Source organism: Notolepis coatsorum, assembly GCF_963971535.1.
Source record: "Notolepis coatsorum genome assembly, chromosome: 9".
NCBI lineage: Eukaryota > Metazoa > Chordata > Actinopteri > Aulopiformes > Paralepididae > Notolepis > Notolepis coatsorum.
The window spans coordinates 27,315,234-27,336,091 of NC_140173.1; the positions used below are offsets into that span (position 1 = coordinate 27,315,234).

The following is a 20,858-nucleotide window of genomic DNA, read 5'->3' on the forward strand; positions in this document are numbered from 1 at the left end:
GCTGTGAGCTGGATTCGAACAGACGAATCCAGCTCACAGCTCCGGGGTGGTGACGAACGCAATCTCCGCTCGGCCACCTAACCGCTCTCGGATCCCTTCTTATGCTTTATTTCGAGGTTGTAATTTTGGACTATGAGCGCCCAACGCATGAGGCGCTGATTGTGGTTGTACATCCGCGACAGAAATACCAATGGGTTGTGGTCGGTGTACACTACCACTGGTAACGCGCTTGCACCGACATATACCTCAAAATGTTGCAAAGCAGACAACATAGCCAAAGTCTCCTTTTTTCTTTTCTTTTTTTTATACTTTATTTCTCAGTTTACTATAGACAAGAACAGACAAACAAAAAGGAGGAGACAGAACAAAAATAAACAGACATAACAAAACTAAAAAGACTGCCAGACAGGAAAATAAAATAACAGTGTGACTTAACTCAAAGCATTAAAGTGTGTTGTATAGCCAGGTGTTACAAGGTGCAGGTCAAACATGAGATATACAGGGGTGAGTCTCTGCAGAATGCAGTTATTTGTCCTTCAGATAGTCAATGAATGGGCTCCATATGTCCGAAAACCTGTTGTGCTCTTTGGATCTGTAATAGCGGATCCTCTCCATCTGTATGATTGTGATCATTTCATTGAGCCATTTCTGGAAACACGGGGGTGTAGGTGATTTCCAATCGGTTCGAATAATTTTTTTTGCGGCTACCATGCCAAGCATTAGTGTCTGTTGTTCCTCCCTCGTGTACCTTAAGGCAGTCTCTGAACACCCAAAGAGTGCCAACTCTGGATCAGGGGGAATTTCCTTTCCATAGACCCTGGAAAACCACTGGAATATTTCACCCCAGAATTTATGTAAATGAGGACAGAGCCAAAAGAGATGTGTTAAAGAGCCCTCTGCAACTTTACACCTGTCACATAATGGAGAAAGAGATGGATAAATTCTGTGTAGTTTGGTCTTTGAATAGTGGAGTCTATGGATGACTTTAAATTGAATCAATTTGTACCTAGCATTGATCGAGCAAGTTTGGATTCTAGTCAAACCTTCATTCCATATGCTCTCAGACACCTCTAGATTCAACTCAGTGGACCAGGCATCTCTCAGATGGTCAGTGGACACAGAGATGGAAAACAGGGACATAAAGCGAGATATCAGGTGTCTGAAGTCTGGAGGAAGCTTCAGGAGATCATAGAATGGGCAATTCTCTGGCATGGTTTCAAAATGTGGAATTTTTTCTTTGACACAGTGTCTGATTTGGAGATATCGAAAAAAGTGGGAGTTAGGGATGTTAAATTTCGTTTTCAGTTGGTCGAATGATGCAAACTGTTTGTCTATGTACAAGTCTCCAAGGGTCGTGAGTCCCTTGTCCCTCCAAACAGCAAACGCCCCATCTGTCCGAGATGGCAAAAAGGAGTGGTTATGACATTGACATATAGGGGTATACATACAGACATTTGGCGGCTTGTGAACACCTCTTATCTGATTAAAAATCCTAAATGAGTTCCTTAAGATAAAATTGTCACCAATTAGCTTTTGAGGGGATTCTGTTTTAGAAAAAAGTAAAGTACAGAGAGAGGAGCCTTTTACTGCTGTGGCTTCAATGTTTAGCCACAGGGGGGAATTATTAGATGGTGTCTCACCCGAGAGTCCCCTCTGCCAGTAGGTCAAGGCTCTAGCATTAGTTGCCCAATAATAATTCCTGAATACAGGGAGGCCTAGGCCTCCTTCCTGTGTTGGCTTCTGCAGATGCCCTTTTGATATGCGATGGGTTTTATACCCCCATACAAATGGGAAAATAATAGAGTCTAGTTTCTTAAAGAATGCTGCAGTGAGGAAGATTGGCAGACTTTGAAATAGATACAAGAATCTAGGAAGAGTGATTGATTGATTGATTGAAAATCACAATGGGGTACAATACAGTACAGCTCAATACACACAATTGTTAAGGGGATGCAGACCAGAGAAAGACTTTCATCATGACACTATCTTGATTGCGTTAATATGCCCCACCATAGATAAAGGCAGGGTCCTCCACTTCTCTATGTTGAGTTTTAACTTTGTGACCATGTCAGCATAGTTAAGTTTAAATAAGAGTTTGGAATTTCTAGATATTCTGAGTCCTAAATATGAAAAATTGTCATTTACTACTTTAAATGGTAGAGCCTTAAGAAAGTCTGAGTTCAGGCCGCCCGAGAGAGGCATGGACTCATTCTTACCCCCAATTGATTGTGTAGCCAGAAAGCTTACCAAATGATTCAATGAAATCTAACAAGGGAGGAACAGAGGTTTTTGGGTCTCAGAGATATAACAATGTGTCGTCAGCGTAAAGGCTCACCCGGCTTTCCATGTCCCCTATCTTAAGGCCTACCACAACGGCATCTGATTAGATGAGTAAACCCCAATAAACCAGCCCGATCTCGCTTCAAAGATGTAAATAATGTAGAATGTGTACATATTACAAATAAGTAACATATTGACTTTACGTATATACAAATAAGTATATATACTGTATTACATATTCAAAATGTTTTAACCTTTAACGTTTTCAGAAAACGTTGGAGTTCCCCTACTGGGGAACAAACCCAGGGCACGCGCATGGGAGGCAGATTACCAAGACACACTTTTCTGATAGCCTCACCCAAACCCTAACCGTAACCATACCTTTCTATCTTAACCATATCTGTTCATATAATTTGTCTAATGATATTTAGTACAGAGTAGGTGATCCCTGAAAGGATTTGAACTGTTCTATAGCACCTAGTATCCTGGGGCTAAATTACAGCAAAGCATAATGAGCACCTCAGACGAAGAACCATATAACTTTGTTCACAAACTTTATTATCTGAAGATGGTAAGTTAGAGTGTTGTGTTCACTCATAGTTAAAGACAGTAGAGGTTGAGTAGTTTATTATCTAAAGATGGTAAGTTACAGTGTTGTGTTCATTCATAGTTAAAGACAGTAGAGGTTGAGTAGTTTATTATCTAAAGATGGTAAGTTACAGTGTTGTGTTTATTCATAGTTAAAGACAGTAGAGGTTGAGTAGTTTATTATCTAAAGATGGTAAGTTACAGTGTTGTGTTCACTCATAGTTAAAGACAGTAGAGGTTGAGTACTTTATTATCTAAAGATGGTAAGTTAGAGTGTTGTGTTCACTCAGTTAAAGACAGTAGAGGTTGAGTACTTTATTATCTAAAGATGGTAAGTTACAGTGTTGTGTTCACTCATAGTTAAAGACAGTAGAGATTGAGTAGTTTCTCTTGTGGTCTATCATATTCACACTCCAAGTGATTTAAATTAGCATCACAACTGTAAATACATGGGTTTGTCCAACAAATTCCCAAACAAACGTATATGGTTCTTCAGTGCAAGGGTTCAATTATGCTATTGCCTTAAATGTATGAGGTATTCCGGTACAGTCAAGGGAGTAGCAATACATTCTGGGCCCTGTGGATATGCTGTGTCCCTGGGCCCCTAACCCCTCCCCAGTCCAGACTCTCTGAGAGCCCTCCCCCAGCTTGGGGCCCTGTGTAGTCAGTCCCACTACTTGCATAATGAGGCTTAATGCAAGATAAAAATCCCTTGCTAAGCTTGTCTTTTTTGCACTCTCCAAAAAGAGACAAATATTACGAAGTTGATTGAGTATCAAAGACATTTATTTCATTATAGTTTCCAATAATATTTGCAAAGTGAGATAAAATATTTACATATTGAAATTGATAGAAATTGGTATAAAAAAAAGAATCTTAACATGGAACATAAAATATAACGTGGAAATGTCATTCATACCATCAAGATTCCAGATAATAATAATGCTTATTGTTTTAAATTTAACAAGGGGGCATGATAGGGAAGGTAAAAGGTTATTTTCTGTCAGATTATTAGTAATTAGATTCATAGTAAACATTGCATTTGGAAATAGAACACGTCAGTCACTTGGTATTCCACTGGTGCCTGAAGAATTGTGTTCATCATCATCAGCCTACCGCCATTCGACAAATGTGGGTTTGGAAATCCCACATTCGACACATTCAATTCCTTTGTAATTCTCCCAGGTGATACAAATACTGTGTAAACATTAAGGAAATGTCAAAGGTTTCGAGACTGTGTACATAACACGCTTTAGTTTGTTAATTAATGGGCCGAGTAGCCAGTGTGCAGTAGGTTACAATGTTCTTGTCAATCATTGACCATGTTACCAAAAGGCCCTTCCTCCAAAACCTGTGATCAGTGGTGCAGTCGTAATATGGGAACTGGTTACACGCCATGTGCACGCGCGCTCCCGCTCCCGCGCACGCGCATACATGTTCCCTCAGTTACGCACAGAACAGATGATTATTATGCATAACAATGGAGATCAAGCAGCCCCCCATCTTCTCGTAGGTTCCTATTATTATGCAAAGTCTAGGTGAGAAGTGCCGGCCGCCGGCCGGGTAGCTTTCTACAACGGCCGGGTACTTATCATTGCGCGCACTTCTGCCCTGAGTGACCTACTAATAACACGCCGTGTAACCGCGTGTGTGCACGACTGCACCCCTGCCTGTGATGGTCAGTAACATTAGGAGGAGCAGGTCCTGCTGGTCAAGAGACTGAAACCTTCATAATAACAGCATTGCAGTAACACAGCTTACTGGAAAGCCTTTCTATCCAGGAGAGGAACGTAGTTGTACACACAGGCCTGGATTACCGACCGGGCATAACAGGCCAATCTGGACCATCTGGGCCCCCCCCCCCAGACAGAGAGAGAGAGAGAGAGAGAGAGAGAGAGAGAGAGAGAGAGAGAGATGTACTGTACTAACAAGAGGGACTCAGCACCAGAGTAGCCTACCAGGTGACTGACGTACTAACAAGAGGGACTCAGCCAGTGGCGGCCGCCACTGGGGGGCGCTAGGGCGCCGCCCCCCCCTGGTAAAGAGAGCAGGAGAAGAAGAAAATGTTTTATTTTTATTTTAGACCCCTAAAAATAAAATAAACATGTTTAAAATGAATAATATTTACTCATTTTAAGTATGTTTGTGTTTCCAATGCACAATATAACGTTAAAATATAAAATATTAATAATCGTTTTCCTGAACAGGAAGTGACGATTCTGTCTGATAAAGAGCGTTCCATTACCGTAGCCGCATTTCTCCTGCCGTATTTCTCTCGGGCTAGACGCAATAGCGCTCTGAGTGCGCGTCACTGTTTCATCCCTGTATCCGTCGCAGCCAATCAGTGCGTAACGCGTTGTGCGTTGAAATATGATGTTTATGATGGAAGCCGGGCGCGATTTGAAGCGGTCTAAGCAGCAGCGTCTATCATTTTTTTCCGTAGCAGCATTTTTTTCCTTAGCCGCATTTCACGGAGACGCTCTCTGATTGGCCGACGCGGCGATGCCAGTTTTTTCCTTAGCCACAGTTTGCAACATGTTCGAGGCTGTGTGTTGTGAACTTGTGATTCAGTCTGGAGTCTGGACAGTGGGCAGTGAGTGGAATGGATCTACATCGACAACAGTCTGGGGGACAGTCAGTGGACATACACTTTATTAAGCCCTCCGGCTGGACCACGTTTCAATTAAACAAAGTGAGTTAATTCTCTCTCTCTCTCTCTCTCTTAGCCAACTCAGCTAACTTTAGCTGCTGTTAGCCACTCAGCTAATGCTTAACTAACGCTCTCTCTCTCTCTCTCTCTCTCTCTCTCTCTCTCTCTCTCTCTCTCTCTCTCTCTCTCTCTCTCTCTCTCTCTCTCTCTCTCTCTCTCTCTCTCTCTCTCTCTCTTCTGTTGTGCTGCCTGCACCCGCCGTGGTGTGTCTCTCTCTCTCTCTCTCTGCCTATGCGTGTGTTTGGAGACGGAGCGAGTTTGTTTCTAACGTTTCTATTTATATATTGTGTTTCAAGTTGTGAATTAGACTGTACTTTATTTGGCCAATGCGTGGTACATGTTTGGTATAGCGCCCCCTAGCGCCCCCTCTGGAGAATAATTCAGGAGCCGCCACTGGACTCAGCACCAGAGTAGCCTACCTGGTGATTGACGTACTAACAAGAGGGACTCAGCACCAGAGTAGACCAGGTGACTGACGTACTAACAAGAGGGACTCAGCACCAGAGTAGCCTACCAGGTGACTGACGTACTAACAAGAGGGACTCAGCACCAGAGTAGCTTACCAGGTGACTGACGTACTAACAACATCTGCTGCAACTGCTCCAATGCCAAAACGTCTTATGCTCAATAATTCATCACACTGCAAGTACATTCTCATTTTCAAAACGAATCATTATCAATGCTTCAATGTGTTCTTAGTTCTGATGTTAATTTATTTAAGTTATTAACAACTTTGATTGATTGACAAGTTCTATTTCTGATATCTATATGTATATACAACGATGTCCCCCCCCCCCTCCCTCTCTCTATCATCTCTGTGGCGGTTCATTCCAGCTGGAGCCAGAGGGGTCTGCAGTTTGCAGTCTGGTCCACAACGTCACACTTCTCAGGCTCTCTTCCATCTGACGGCAGAGAGGATGGTGTGGATGAAGTAGAACAACGTTGCCACATGGGACATTACCTGAGAGAGAGAGAGAGAGAGAGAGAGAGAGAGAGAGAGAGAGAGAGAGAGAGAGATTATACATAAGTAGAGTAGAGTGGTGTGAACAAATGTTAACCCCTTCTCCCCAACCATAATAATACTAATTAATTACATTTATATAGCACTTTTCTCAGACTCAAAGCACTTTACAACGTACGGTGGAAATTGCCTCCTTCACCACCACTGGTAGGACCCAACCTTGGGCTGTGCAGGCTCTATGGCTGCCATACACTGGCTCTCGGCACACATGGCCGAACGGCTCAGGAGACAGGGATTGATATCAGCCAATTAAGGGGAAGGGGTGATTAGGTGGCCTTGAGGTCAGAGACCTGATTGGGAATTTGGCCAGGAACGTCTGGGAACCCCCTACTGTTTGCGATTCGGTTCTTTAACGACCAAATTCAGTCAGGACCTCGGTTTAGCGTCTCATCCAAAGGACGGCACTCGCAGCTGTATGGTGTCCTTATCACCGTAACAGGGGCATTGTTACTGACAAGTCCAGAGGACAGAGTGCCCCCTGCTGGACAACAACATCACTTTCCGACAGCAGCCTTGACCGGGGCTCGAACCAGTGATCTTCCGATCATGAGTCCGGAGCTCTACTCATGTAGCCATGGGCATGGAGTGCTGCTGTTAACTGGCATTAGCTATGAGTAGTGCTAATGCTAATAACTGTAGAACTGACGGCTGGAGAACATACTGTTAGGACTGACTCATAACTAACTACTAAACCCTTCACAGACTCTGATGCAGTGTGCTACTACTATGTATACCACATATACTATTATCGATAGAATATATACTGTTCTATTCTTTTATTATTATTGATATTTTTACATGATGTAATTATATTTGATTATTATTTATATGTGATGATTACTCTACATAAAATGTTTATCGATTCTATAGCACCTTTAAGTATAAATTAAGTGCACACAGCAACAGCTTCATATAAAGTGGTACATCTTCAAAACAGTTCCCTAAACACGGTGCACAGAACACATGCTCTATGAACCTTTTCCAGATCCTAATATAATGGAACAAGTTATACAACAGATCATGCTTTTTTCCACGACGTACTGTAAGCTATCCAGCCTGTGCTTAGTACCCTTGCTGAAAAATCCTTTAGCTTTAGGTTTTTGTTTGAGACTGGAACTCAGTGTCTATGTCTATCTCCAATGTATAGAGCAGTTGCTTATTGGAATAATATACAGAGAAATATAACTATTGTGGTATAATTCCAGTCTCAAACTGTTATGGAATATGGAATATTGTTGAGTCTTGATTCCCAAAAGGTCAACGGCGGCGGGGAGAGGTTGAACTCTGTAAGGACCAGTGCACAAACACCTTAGATAGTCTCTATTTTCTCCCTAAAAGAGGTTATTAAGATACATGTGTTCTAAGAAGTAACTATAGAAGATAAAGCTAAGGATAAGTACAAATTGGACTTCTAAAATAAGCACAGATAATAATAGTGTTGAACAAATCTACCATTAGACTGAAAGGCTGGTCATGGAATTGGAAGCCAATACTGTGGGGCCTGTTCCTCTGGAAACCACAGGTGGGGGAAAATGAAACCCCATAGATTTAAATACAGTCTTAAGATGACTACTTTCCCCCTTCTCTGTAAACATTCAAACAATAGACTTTTGGAGCCCCCAGCCAAGGGCTGAATAGGTTGCCAGCCAACTGTTTTGTAGAGAAAGGTCTTAGCTTGGGGGGATGAGGCAATCATCCATTTTGCTATTCAACTGTAGATAACACATCCGTGAGAGAGCATTTTGCTACATCACTTCAAAGAAGTGTCGGGTGTTCCTGCAAGACACAGAGGAATCACCTGTAATCAAAAGGCTCCTCCTGTCTGCTAGAACAGAGGAAAATAGCTTTGGCTTAGAAAACGTAGTTTTAATGCAAATAAACATTAAAGATTGTACCTCAAAATATCAGTAAAATACAGACCCTTTAATTTCAGTCAGTCTAAAACAACATAGGTCGTTTTTAGACTCATCCAAAGGATAAGTTAAATAATAAAACCTAGTTTGGATTAAAGAAACCGTTGCAAGTAGACTTAAAATACTTGGAGAATAATAAAATAACCTTTTACTTGAAAATAGCAAGATAGAATTCCTTTGTGCTTGTTAAAAACCATAAATAGGGCTAAACATAGTTTCTAGGCCCCAATTAAAATCAGGAAAAAGATACACTCATGATTAAAGTATAGCCATAAGTAATTCCTAATCTATTAGTCAGTAAAATGAAATGATGTATACTTTAAACACGTTAAAACAAAACAGTATGTTTGTGCTTAGAAATAGACAGGACTACCTCTGGATTCAAATTAAACTCCATATTTGGTGACTCAAAATGGTCGCGAGATGCTTTAGCCAATCAGGACGTAGAAGAACCTCCCTCTGACGTATTAGTCCAGCGTATTCTAGAGGAGGAGTTTAACCTTTAAAACAGACTGCAAACTAGACAGACAAAAAAAGGAGCCGCTTGAAACCATTCCATGCACAAGCGAGACAGACGGAGGATTGCCTGAAGAGACGGAACGAGAATACAAATCCCTTTGTCTCCAGGGGCAACAAGAGAATCAACAAACATTGACGAAGACCATTATTTTTAACTGCTTTTGCTTAGTCTGAGACAAGGGTTCGGTGGCATAGTACCGTAGCATACTTGGATCATTGCACATTCCAGTTGATTGAAACAGATAATTTTTGTATAACTCTGTGGATTTTAATAAACCACTACTTTTGAAATAACTACACTCTCCTTTTCTTATTTCTGCTCCTCCGCCGTCCAACAACCGTGGTTTTTATTTAGTGATAGATTTAGGGCTCTACAGAACACAACGCAGGGTAGGTTAGATATATGGTTAAGTAAACCCTATCTCCTATTACGATACTATGGTAAGGAACAAATTTATGTTTAAAAAAAGTAAAAAAACTGCGCTCATGAATAATGAGTTACATTTTGGTAATTTTGGTCATTGACTTATTATTGAAATTAGTATGGAAATATAAAGGTGATTGGTGACTTGAGAAAAGTTATGCTATATTATGAGTTAAAATCATATAAATGATTTTGATCTGTTTTGTTCTTATGGACTGACTATGTAATTTGTATTTTATGGTTGGGGAATTGTGATATCTGACTTATGAATATTGAGTGAGCTTTGATTCACTGTTTTGTTTGTTGTGATGTTTTCTTGTTAGTACTTCAATGTTTGTGGTTTTATATTTTTATTTAACTTTTTTTTTGTGTGTGTTTGTATTTTTAATGTTTGGACCCCAGGAAGAGTAGTCTCACTTTGGTGTAGAGTAGACTAATGGGGATCCACAATAAAACAACAACAACTATCTTGCATCCCAGTAAGAGAAGGTCAGGAGAGGCCGGGGATCACAGGGAGCTCACCACTGCAGCGATTTCCAGGCGGAAGGACTTGAGTGTCGAAGCCGTGACAAACGCCCCTTGGAGATAAGTGATGTAGGCCAGCGCTACCGATGCACTGAGGTAGAAGACCACAGCCACAAAATGGTATCCTACATCCTACAGAGGATGGGAGACGGGAAGAAGAAGAAGAAGAAGAAGAAAGAAGAAGAAGAAGAAGAAGAAGAAGAAGAAGAAGAAGAAGAAGAAGAAGAAGAAGAAGAAGAAGAAGAAGAAGAAGAAGAAGAAGAAGAAGAAGAAGAAGAAGAAGAAGAAGAAGAAGAAGAAGAAGAAGAAGAAGAAGAAGAAGAAGAAGAAGAAGAAGAATGAGGATAAGAAGAAGGAGGATAAGAAGAAGAAGGGGGGAGGATGAGGAGGAGGAAAAGATGAAGAAGAAGGAGGAGAGAGAGATAATAAAATCAGGAGGATAATGAGTAATGTATGATTAAACAAGGCTCTCTGATTTGCTCCTAAATCAATCAGTTCAGTTCAGTTCAGTTCAGACATTATTGTCCCTCAAGGGGAAATTTGCTTTGCAGCAGTGGTAGAGACAACAACAACAACAACAACAACAACAACAACAACAAATAATACAACACAAGAAACATCACATCTTACAGAATCCAACCAGGAAAAAGAAAAGGAAAATGAAAATGCATTACTGTTATTTTAAAGGAAGTTAAGTGCATTTAGTGCCCTGGGGATGTACAGACATTTTAATCTCTTGTTCTTTAGCCTGGGGAGCCTATATCTCCTGCCAGAGGGGAGGGGGACACACTCCTCCAAGAGAGGATGGTCAGAGCTGTCTAGGATCGTCTGAGCCTTCCGCAGAATTTGCCTGTTATAAATGTCTGTCAAGGAAAGCTGCTGGGTCCCAATTATCTTACTGGCCATCTTGACTATGTTGGCCAGACTGTTTTTGTTCTGTATTGACAGGTTGCCATACCAGGAGACAATACAAAAGGTCTCAACCGAGAAATCACTCAATCACTCAATCAAATGGACCAATCCGAGGTGTCTTACCAGTGAGGGCCAGATGCTGCTCTGGTTAGCACCACAGAGGAAGATGAGGAACCAGAGCGTTGTCATGATGAAGCAGAAGACGGAGACAAACATCACCCAGCCCAGAGGGTTGGCTGGCATCACATAGGTGGAGGCCACCAGGATCCACACCAGACCACCACACACCTGGAGGGAGAGGGAGGGAGACACAATCAATCAATCCATCAATCAGATTTATTTATATAGCACATTTAACATGACACATGTCAACCAAAGTGCTGTACAGAGGGTAGATACATAGATACATATAGACAACAATCACAACTCTGTTTTACGGGACGGCACACAGGCAAGCACACAGGAAAACAGGGCATGAGTCAGTGAACGGGAAAGGCTAGTAGGTAGAAGTGGGTTTTGAGCCTAGATTTGAAGACATCTATCGAAGGGGCAAGCCTAATGGAGGTGGGGATGCTGTTCCACAGTGCAGGGGCTGCGACAGCAAAGGCACGGCCCCCCCTGAGCTTGAGGTTAGACCTCCGGACTGTCAGGAGCCTCTGATCGGCTGACCTGAGGGACCTGGTGTTGGAATAGGGGGATAGGAGGTCTGAGATGTAGGAGGGGGGCTGACCATTAAGGGCTTTAAAAACAAATAGGAGAACCTTAAAATCTATACTGTAGCATACTGGAAGCCAGTGAAGGGAGGCAAGGACGGGGGATGTGACTCATCCTGGTGAAAACTGTGCTCATCATTCTCCAGTGAGAAACCACAACATGTATGTTCAGTAAGAAACCACAACATGTATGTTCAGTGAGAAACCACAACATGTATGCTAATGATCTTATCTGATGTGAAGCTCTGCAGCTTCTCAATAAACCCCACTGCAAGCATGAATTAATAAAGTCAAAGTGTGATGAGCTCATTCAGCATTCAAACTAAAACCATAAGACCCTAAGGACTGATTGGTTGACTGATCAATTAAGAGGGGGTTGCACTGTAATGCACTAGAATGGTGATTAAATCAATACAGCAGCATGGGAAAACAACAGCACTATAGATCAAATCAATGTAGCAGGGTGGATTATCCCTGCTTCGTGGGAACTGTTGGGCACGGTCACTGGGTAGCGAGACACAGTAGAACTCTGGCTAGCTGCACCTCCGTCTTTGGGTCAGGAGCGTCAACTGGAGGCTGGCAGTGGGAGTGGATGGGGCCCAGGATTTACAAACCTGGTCCGGTACTCTGGTCTTCCTCTCCCTTCCAGGGCAGTCAGCAGTACTCCCCAACACGCTCTCACTTCCCCCAATTATTCCCCTAGCACCCTCCCACACCTAGTGACTGGATTGTAAATAAATAACTTGGTTCCCCCCGCAAGCAGTACCCTCCCTCAATGACCCTAGAAACCTTACAATGAAAGGGAAAGGTGCAATAGGAAGGAATTAATAGCATGTATGTTACCCACACCAAAAGGGTTAATACGGCTCAGGAATGGACACACACACAGAACTCCCATCCACTTCTTTACTATTATTGTACTGGTCAGTTACAATGATTTAAGGAGAATGACTACATAGACCGAAGTCCCACTATAGCTCCGTTTGTGAATCAACACCCCCAAAACCCGTATTTTGTACACCCGCCTCTGGGTTAGTATCAGGGATTATATACTGCAAGGTATTTGACTCATCGCCCACGTCTGGGCCTTCACCCTGTATAATACCTTCAAAAGGTTCTAATTATACGGCCAGAATAATACCTCAAAAGGCTTTAATTATAATGCACCAGGTCTGTAACTTTCCCCAAGGGAAAGGGTTAATTGGATGGGAAGATATTATTAAACACACATGTTATCACACTCAAAGAAAAGGAAAGAAAGCAACAAGTGGGCCCACAAAATACCAAACAGAAGTCCTATCTTAATGCCGGCATATATTGTTTGGGGTTCCCCTATTGAACGGTAGTAGCAACGTTAACTTCGCCCGCAGGCTGCACCACACTGTATACTGTATAATAGCTCTGGAGCATCAATGCCCATTTGTACTCATCCAAAATGGCCGCCTCGCCACGCCACTGTCGTCCGGAAGGCAAGATGGCGTCGAACGCTCTCGGTGAGGATACTAGCAGGCGGAGCTGGAGCAGAGAGGCAGTGCTGGCTGAGAGCGTGTGCTGGGCGATGACGACCTCTGTTGAACGGGGCGAACTCCCGTATGCTGCAGGCAACCAGGTGCAGATCTGGTCGCAGGTAGCCGGGGCAGACTGGTTGTAGGTCCACGCGTGTATCTGGGCTCGCACTCTATACCGCCACACTGCTACTGTAACCCGACTATGATGAACTCAGATATAGCCGTTAGCCGCACGCTACTTATACCGCCACAGTACTACTGTAACCCGACTACTATGAACATTAGTGCTTTGTTCTGTACCGTTTGCTCACACACTATCGCTGGTACTTCTAGGATAACACGTCAACTAGCAAGTACTTCTTGTCACCCGTCGGTACCCAACGGGGCTCTTCCACATCACTCCTTCAACGGGGCTCTTCCGGAGCACACGCCCGTTGCGACTGTTCATGGTCAAGTTCACTGCCGAAGAGGCTCGCCTTCCGCCTTCCGCCTCCATATATCTCCTCCCGTCTCTCTCCGACACTCTCTGCCTGACACCGCCCCCTGCTGGTCCCGCCTACTAGTCACACAAGGGAATGATGGTGAATATGGTCCAGCGATACTGTGTATCATCCATATTCCAGCCGATAGAAGGAAGAGAAACTCACATCATTGTTCGTGAGAATATCAATGATGTCTTTGTGTACAAAGGGGAGATAAACGGCAAGTCAGCAGTTCTGAATAATAGGCAATATTTTCAGGCTGCTACATCAATATAAGCAGCATGAGGTAACAACGTGTAATCACTATAATGGTGATTAAATCAATACAGCAGCATGATATAACAACATGTAATCACTATAATGGTGATTAAATCAATACAGCAGCATGATATAACAACATGTAATCACTACAATGGTGATTAAATCAATACAGCAGCATGATAGAACAACATGTAATCACTATAACGTAGTGGCGGCCGGCCGATAGTGGGCGCTAGAGCGCCGCCCTCCCTGGTTAAAAGAAGAAGAAGAAGAAAATATATATATACATTTTTTTGGGCCCTAGAAATAAAATAAACATGTTTAAAATGAATAATATTTACTCATTTTAAGTACGTTTGTGTTTCCAATGCACAATATAACGTTAATATATCAAATATAAATAATTGTTTTCATTAACAGGAAGTGACTGTCTGATAGAGAATAATACCACGTCTATACTTTCCGCATTTCTCTCGGGCTAGACGCAATAGCGCTTACAGTGGGCGTGCACTGGTTTCGTCGCTGTATCCGTCGCAGCCAATCAGTGCGTAACGCGCTGTGCGTTGAAATATGATGTATTATGATGGAAGCCGGGCGCGTTTTCAAGCGGTCTATATCATCTAAGCAAGCAGCGTCTATACTTTCCGTAGCCGCATTTCTCGTAGAGACGCTCTCTGATTGGCCGACGTCAGTTTCTACACTGGTTAAGCTTAGCCACTCTTCGAAGTAGGTTAAGGTTAGAGTTTGTCTTAGAGCGTGACGGCAAGTTCTTTTGACGGTTAAGCTTAGGCACTCTTTCAAAGTTGGTTAAGGTTAGAGTTTGTCTTAGAGCAGGGCGATAGAACGCCAGGTAGTTTGCAGGCTGTTCGACGCGGAAATGGGCAAAGACAGTAAGACACAGCTCATCACAGTATTGTTGTGTTGTGCTAACAAGAAGCTATTTGGCTATAGCTGGATGCAGTCTGGACAGTGGATATACATCAACAGTCTGGGACTGTGGGACAGTGGACATATACACTTTATCAAGCCCTCCTGGACCACGTTTCAACTAAACAGTGAGTTAATGCAGTCTCTCTCTCGCTCTCTCTCTCTCTCTCTCTCTCTTGCTCTCTCTCTCTCGCTCTCTCTCTCTCTCTCTCTCGCTCTCTCTCTCTCTCTCGCTCTCTCAACACAGCGTGTTGTTGTTGTTAATTTCGCAGCGGTGACGCATAATGGATGAATGAATTAATGGTAACTTGTTTAAAATGACAAGTTCTGTTTCACACCTAGCTCACGCTCAGCGTTCATTGCATATATCTCGCTTCAGCATATATACACTGAATAATTTCACAAATGTACCTTTAAATGCCAGCATTCATCTGGCCACACCCCCATCCGCTTACCCATATAAGCAGGGGTGGTGCCACACACTCATCTCCTTCTCAAATTTCATCACAAGCAACGTGTTGCTCATATGCCCACTTGACGTGGAGAAAAATATTGTTTACAAGGAAAGGAAGAACAAGGAGATACGTTGACATCATATCTTTATTTTCTCTCTCACTATTTTCGAGAAAATACGGCAATGTTGTCTTCGTCACTGGAGTGTCTGGAAGATGGTGATCATTCTAAAAACCCTCCACCGGTTTTCGTATTGGGAGCACGCCGCTGCATGCTTCTCAACTGCAGTTCCTTGCTGTGTTTGTTGGGGTGAAACCTGTCAGGCCACAGCTGAACTGTAAGACGCGCCGCTGTTGTGAGGAGCGGTGGGTTTCAGGTTGGGTGAGTACTGTCGCTGGCAGGCTTCACTTGTCTGTTAGTGCTATGGGGGCTACTTGACAATGTTTATGAAAACCGGCCCCATGCTAGGGTCCTTTGTTCAGCCACCTAGGCGACAGAAGACCTTGGTCTGAAGACCATTGTAGTTTTAACTAGTGGGCCGCGACCATTAACACTGGTGATCCCTGTGTTTTCTGGACGAGTGGGTATCTCCCTGTCACCGTGTAGCCCCTTCTTTCATATCCAAATGAGAGTATTCCTTCACGAGGAGATATGTGCATGGATGTTCGATAGCGGAAGATCCATGTTCAAGTCAGCTACACAGGCCAGTTTGGTATTGTGCTGATTCCATCGGGTGTTGGTAAAATCACCGTTGTAAAGCTGTGTTGACATCTTGTTTCTCTTTTCTCTTAAAAAGTGAGGAGAGTTTCAGAACGACGGCCTGTCTGGGTGAGTGTTATGTCATTGTGTACAAGTTCAGGTGATAGCTGCTTAGCTTACGGTTAGCTGCTATCGGACAAGGCCAGCGCGAGGTAGCTTCGGCTACTCGCGCGCCGCCGTGAGCTCCCCTCTGGTCGCGTGCGCCGTTCGCTCGGCGTCTCGCGAGCAGGGGTAATAGCGACCGACGGTTGGAGCGGCCGTTAGCTTAATGCTACTCTGTTGAACGTGCTTTGATTATAACATGTTTTACACTCTTGACTACGACGTCATCTTTGACAGGGGATGTTCGTCGACCCTGCCCTGAGCCAGGACGGCAAGGTTTGCGTCAACAAAGGGACCGTTGCGACGGGTAGAGCGGCGACGCTGCCTGGATCGGACAACACAGGACGGCTGTGTTCCTACGGTGTCTTGAGACTGCACTTCGCTGATCTACGTTCCGGGTAGGACAAGGTTTAACCAGACCTTATAACACGTCTTCTGGTTTTTACCTTTCTAAATGTTTTGTGAATAACGATGTTTTCCCAAAACGTGTGTTGCTGCAGTGCATTTAGGATACGATGCGAGTTATGTGTGAACTGTCTTTGTCACTGGCAGTTAGCTTCTCCGTGCAAATCGGGTTGTTACAGATGTGAAAATGATCTGGTTGTTGTGTGAGAAACATCATGTGTGTTTATATGTACCGTGTACTCACAACTAAGGTAACTAACCTATGAAGCTATGCTTAGTGACAAGTGAGTAAAAGAATGTTCTTTTCTCAGCCTGTGATGACAATGAACAGTGTGTTCACATATTAACAGGTTTTCCTGTTTTAACTGGCCGTATTAAGGGTAAAATAAGAGGATTGTGTTTCCCCCCGGTTCCCTGGGGACTTTTTCATCCTCCTATCAGACATGTTGCACTACATTGTGTCTTTTGTGTGGTAGGGATGCGATGTAACCCTTAGTTTGATTGCTGAGGTTGTGCTAAAACTGCTGGAGAAACTTTATTTTCCTAAAAGAAAAGATTGTTTGGTCGCTGTCGTGTGTGCTTAGCAAGGCCTGTGGCCGATACTAATCGAGAATTATGTATTCTCTCATTACGAAAAACGGCGTTCCTCTGTAGAGTGTTTTTGCCATTTTTTGTAGGTGATGATGGGTTGTGTGTGTCATGTGACCTACAACTGGGTTGGACTGGCCACAGAAGCACATGTGTATGTTGGACCGGGGCTCTTAGAGCCCTCTCTATTCTGTGTTTTTTCCTTAGTAAAAATCAGATAGCAGGTTAGCTCATGCGCTGTGTGGAGCTGTCAAACGCTTCATAGAGCTGACTATGACTGTGTCATATTCTCTTTTTGTCATTACATCGTATCATGGGTGTGGGGTCGTAAAGGGGTGAACTGGTAACCTTTCCTCTCCCCCTTGTTTCTGTCGGTCAGGGGTACACCCCCTGTCCTTCAAGGTTCCCGTCACGTTGCGGTTCGGCACGTTCCGGGGGGGGGGGGGGGGAGGGAGGGAGTTTCCTGGTACCACGGCCTGGAATATTGGGCGTGTGCACCGCAGAAATTCCCCCGCCATAGAGTACGTCACCGTGCGCGTCTCTGTTGGTAGGACTTCCGTGTGCTGTTCAGGTCCATGTGATGGATCTGTTTCAGGGGGGCCTATTCGGGCCTTCTGTGAGTTCGGACTCCTCCTTCCATGTGAGGGAGCCTCCATCAGAGTACAGAGCCTTCCTCCTCAGATTGTCAAAGTGAGTGGACCCTCTAGAAGGTGTCCTATTCTATTGTATATGTATTCGATTCAATTCGATTATTGAGTGTGTATGGGTTTAGTGCCTCTTCCCCGGAGAGCCCTAAAACCAATTTTTTACATGGCTCAAGGTCCAATATATTCTTTTCAATCTGTACAGCTCGCGTGGGAAGTCTCTCTGGGGATCCCCGTCTCCTTCCTATGGGAGGGTGGTGGGATGTAAAAATGTGATTTTTTTTTACCCCCGGCTGTGTAGACTGGGATACATACTGTTGATGCTTCCTTCTTTTCTATTCAAAAAGTGTTGGAGTTAGGAAGTGTCACACCCCTCTTGTCGTTCCCCTGGGCGCCTTGGGGATTCAATGACAGGTCTAAATAGCCTGTTCATTGATGGGGGTGTGTCCCGACGCACGTATAGTGCTAGCTCGCTGTAAACAGGCGACTGACTGGCACGCCTTGGTTGCTTGTGGTTAAAACGGCGTTTTTATAAAGCAACTGAGATGGGGGTTTTTCCTCTTCCGACGACCACATCCCACGACCTGGGTTGGTTATCGACGGATTCTCGTTCATGTCTGGGGGATGATGACGGAATGGATCTGAACATATGTAGAGGGGTCTCACGCCCTTGGGGTGGGCCACCAGGCGCGGTTCGCCCGAACGTCTGGGTGGCGCCTTCTTTTCATGTTAAGATCGACACGCATATCTGCCCTTTCTCCTGGAGTAGGCATGTCGGCGTGGTTAGGGCACGGGACTGGTTCTGGTCACGCTGGTCCGGATCAGTTGAACCCGTTGTCCGCCGGGGATGCAGATCTGCTGTTCTGGTACCCTGAGGGACTTGGGCTTTTTTCAGGGGGAAAAATGCCAGGTCGGTCCGGGTGTCACAGGGTTAAGCGCTATGGAGACCCTGGTTGGGTACGTTTTTACTCAGCACTGTCGTAATGGCTTACGGCCATGCCAACCTGTACACGCTCGATCTCGTCGGATCTCGGCCGCTACACAGGTTGGTCCTGGTTAGTACTTGGTTGGGAGACCGCCTGGGAATACCAAGTACGGTGTGCTTAGGGGCTGGTTCTCCATTCTTTTTCGCTCCTCTCTCACGCATGGCGAAGAGGGGCCTGTTGGGGTGGTCTTTGACCTCCTCTGGTGACCCTGTGCTTCCCGTATCGCCAGGCCCGGTCCGAGGTAATGTTTCGTCGACCCGTAGGCCTGGGTTAACCCTTTTTTGAAAACTGAAACACTTGTACTGCGGTATAGCCGTGTATACCCGCAGGTGTGTTTTGGAGTTTTTTCTTGAGGGGTTATAGGAACAACCACCGCATTGGGTAACGCCAAGGTGGTTGATTCCCTGGTGTGTTGGAGCAGTGTCAACTCTCGGGTTCACCGGTTGAGGGTGCCCCTGCACGTTCATGACGTCTGCCAATCGTGTCAGCCTTCTCTGCCTCAACCCCTCTGGGTGGGGGTTTTTAAATGGAGGCTTGGTCATGCAACACCGCCAGCTTCCGCTCCTTCCGCCGGGGCGGCTGTGTTCAGCTGTCCCCTCTGGCGCCTGTCTCGTCCGCAGTCTCCAGGCTCGGGTTAATAGCCTGTTGCCTGGTTTTTCCCCGGTGCACTGCCTGCTTCCGTTGGTTAACCTTTTTTGTGTGCTTACGGCCATGCTGACTGCCTGTTGCAGGGTCAGTGTGCCAGGCGGTGTACTATTGGGGGGACAGGGCCCGCTCGGCTGAGGGGTTTTTGTCCGAATACGCTGGCGATGTGGGGGGCGGGGCACTACGTGCCCACCTGGTGGGGTCTTGATGCTGGCATCATGGACTTCTCCGGGCCCCCATTCCAGGGAGTCCAGTCCTTTTGGTGGGTCTGGGTCTTCCTTCGCGCTCCGCTGCTACGGCCTTGCCACGGGGTTGGGTGTGCCCTTGACCCCGTGATTCTGGGGGCAGTAACAAGGTTGTTTCCCTCCGTTCGTTCCCGGGTGGCATGCGGGTTGTGCGTGTGTGTAGTCGTGGGGTCAAGCCACGGTCTGCTCACCCTGTGCGTTGAGTTGCTTGAGTGCCTCTTCGCACGGTCGGGTCCGTCGCCCTCCCGTGAAGCCACCAATAGGGGGGGTGCCCTCCATTAGGGTGGGTCGGTGGGGCTCGGCCCTCCCTGGTCTGATGGTTGTGGGGGGCCTCAGCAGGGTACATTTGTCGAGCTTCTAGCTCCCGCTCAGCTCCTATTATGCAATGAACGCTGAGCGTGAGCTAGGTGTGAAACAGAACGTTAGGTTATGACTATAACCATAACACTTAGTGAACGCTCAGCGTTTAGACCAGGGGTTCCCAAACTTTTCGGGCCGGGGCCCAGAAAATAAGGCGTCAGAGAGCCGCGGCCCAATGCACATCGTCTGGCTTTTATTTTTATTTTTTTTGCCATGCAACCGATTGTTTAAGCCAAATATCACTTCAATCCTATTAAGTTAGTTCAAGTTAGTTATTCATTTATATGTGCTATTTATGAGAGGGCTAACTTGTTGCAAAATAATAATGATAATAATAATAGCCTCATTAAAATACTATTGTTGCTTCGGTTGTTTTCAGCGTTATTTAGTTTGAAATGTTCGTTGAAATAAGTAGATTTTTCGTTTTTGTTTATTTATTAAGTTAATATAAAACCATATAGTCACATTTTAGAATACAATAGAATAGAATTTTAGAATACAACTAGAAACACTGTCCTGGCCTGCTTCTAAGTTCAGTGGCCTGACAAAAAAAAAAAAAAAAAAATGTAAATCATTCATTGTGATGAAATTAGTTGGGAAGGAGATGAGTGTGTGGCACCACCCCTGCTTATATAGGTAAGCGGATGGGGGTGTGGCCAGATGAATGCTGGCATTTAAAGGTACATTTGTGAAATTATTCAGTGTATATATGCTGAAGCAAGATATATGCAATGAACGCTGAGCGTTCACTAAGTGTTAACAGAACTTGGTTATAGTCATAACCTAACGATATATATATGTGTTCATTATTGCATTGATCATACGTGTACTAGTGTAGTATGAATAAACTCGACTTAACGTTGGTAACGTTATGTCGAGTCAGCTGTC

At 44.5% G+C, this 20,858-nt stretch overlaps 1 protein-coding gene across 1 annotated transcript in view; it reads right to left on the reverse strand.

Moving 5' to 3' along the window:
• Positions 1–6,404: 6,404 nt before the first annotated feature.
• The window catches only part of LOC311234368 (myelin and lymphocyte protein-like), a 71,063-nt gene continuing 56,609 nt past the window's right edge, over positions 6,405–20,858 (reverse strand). Inside the window, exons 2-4 of the mRNA XM_084321525.1 lie at positions 11,016–11,180; positions 9,978–10,112; positions 6,405–6,539 (exon numbers count right to left, since the gene is read on the reverse strand). Of these exons, the coding sequence (XP_084177651.1) occupies positions 6,465–6,539; positions 9,978–10,112; positions 11,016–11,180 (375 nt within the window). The 3' untranslated portion in view covers positions 6,405–6,464. The remainder of the gene's footprint in view (positions 6,540–9,977; positions 10,113–11,015; positions 11,181–20,858) is intronic.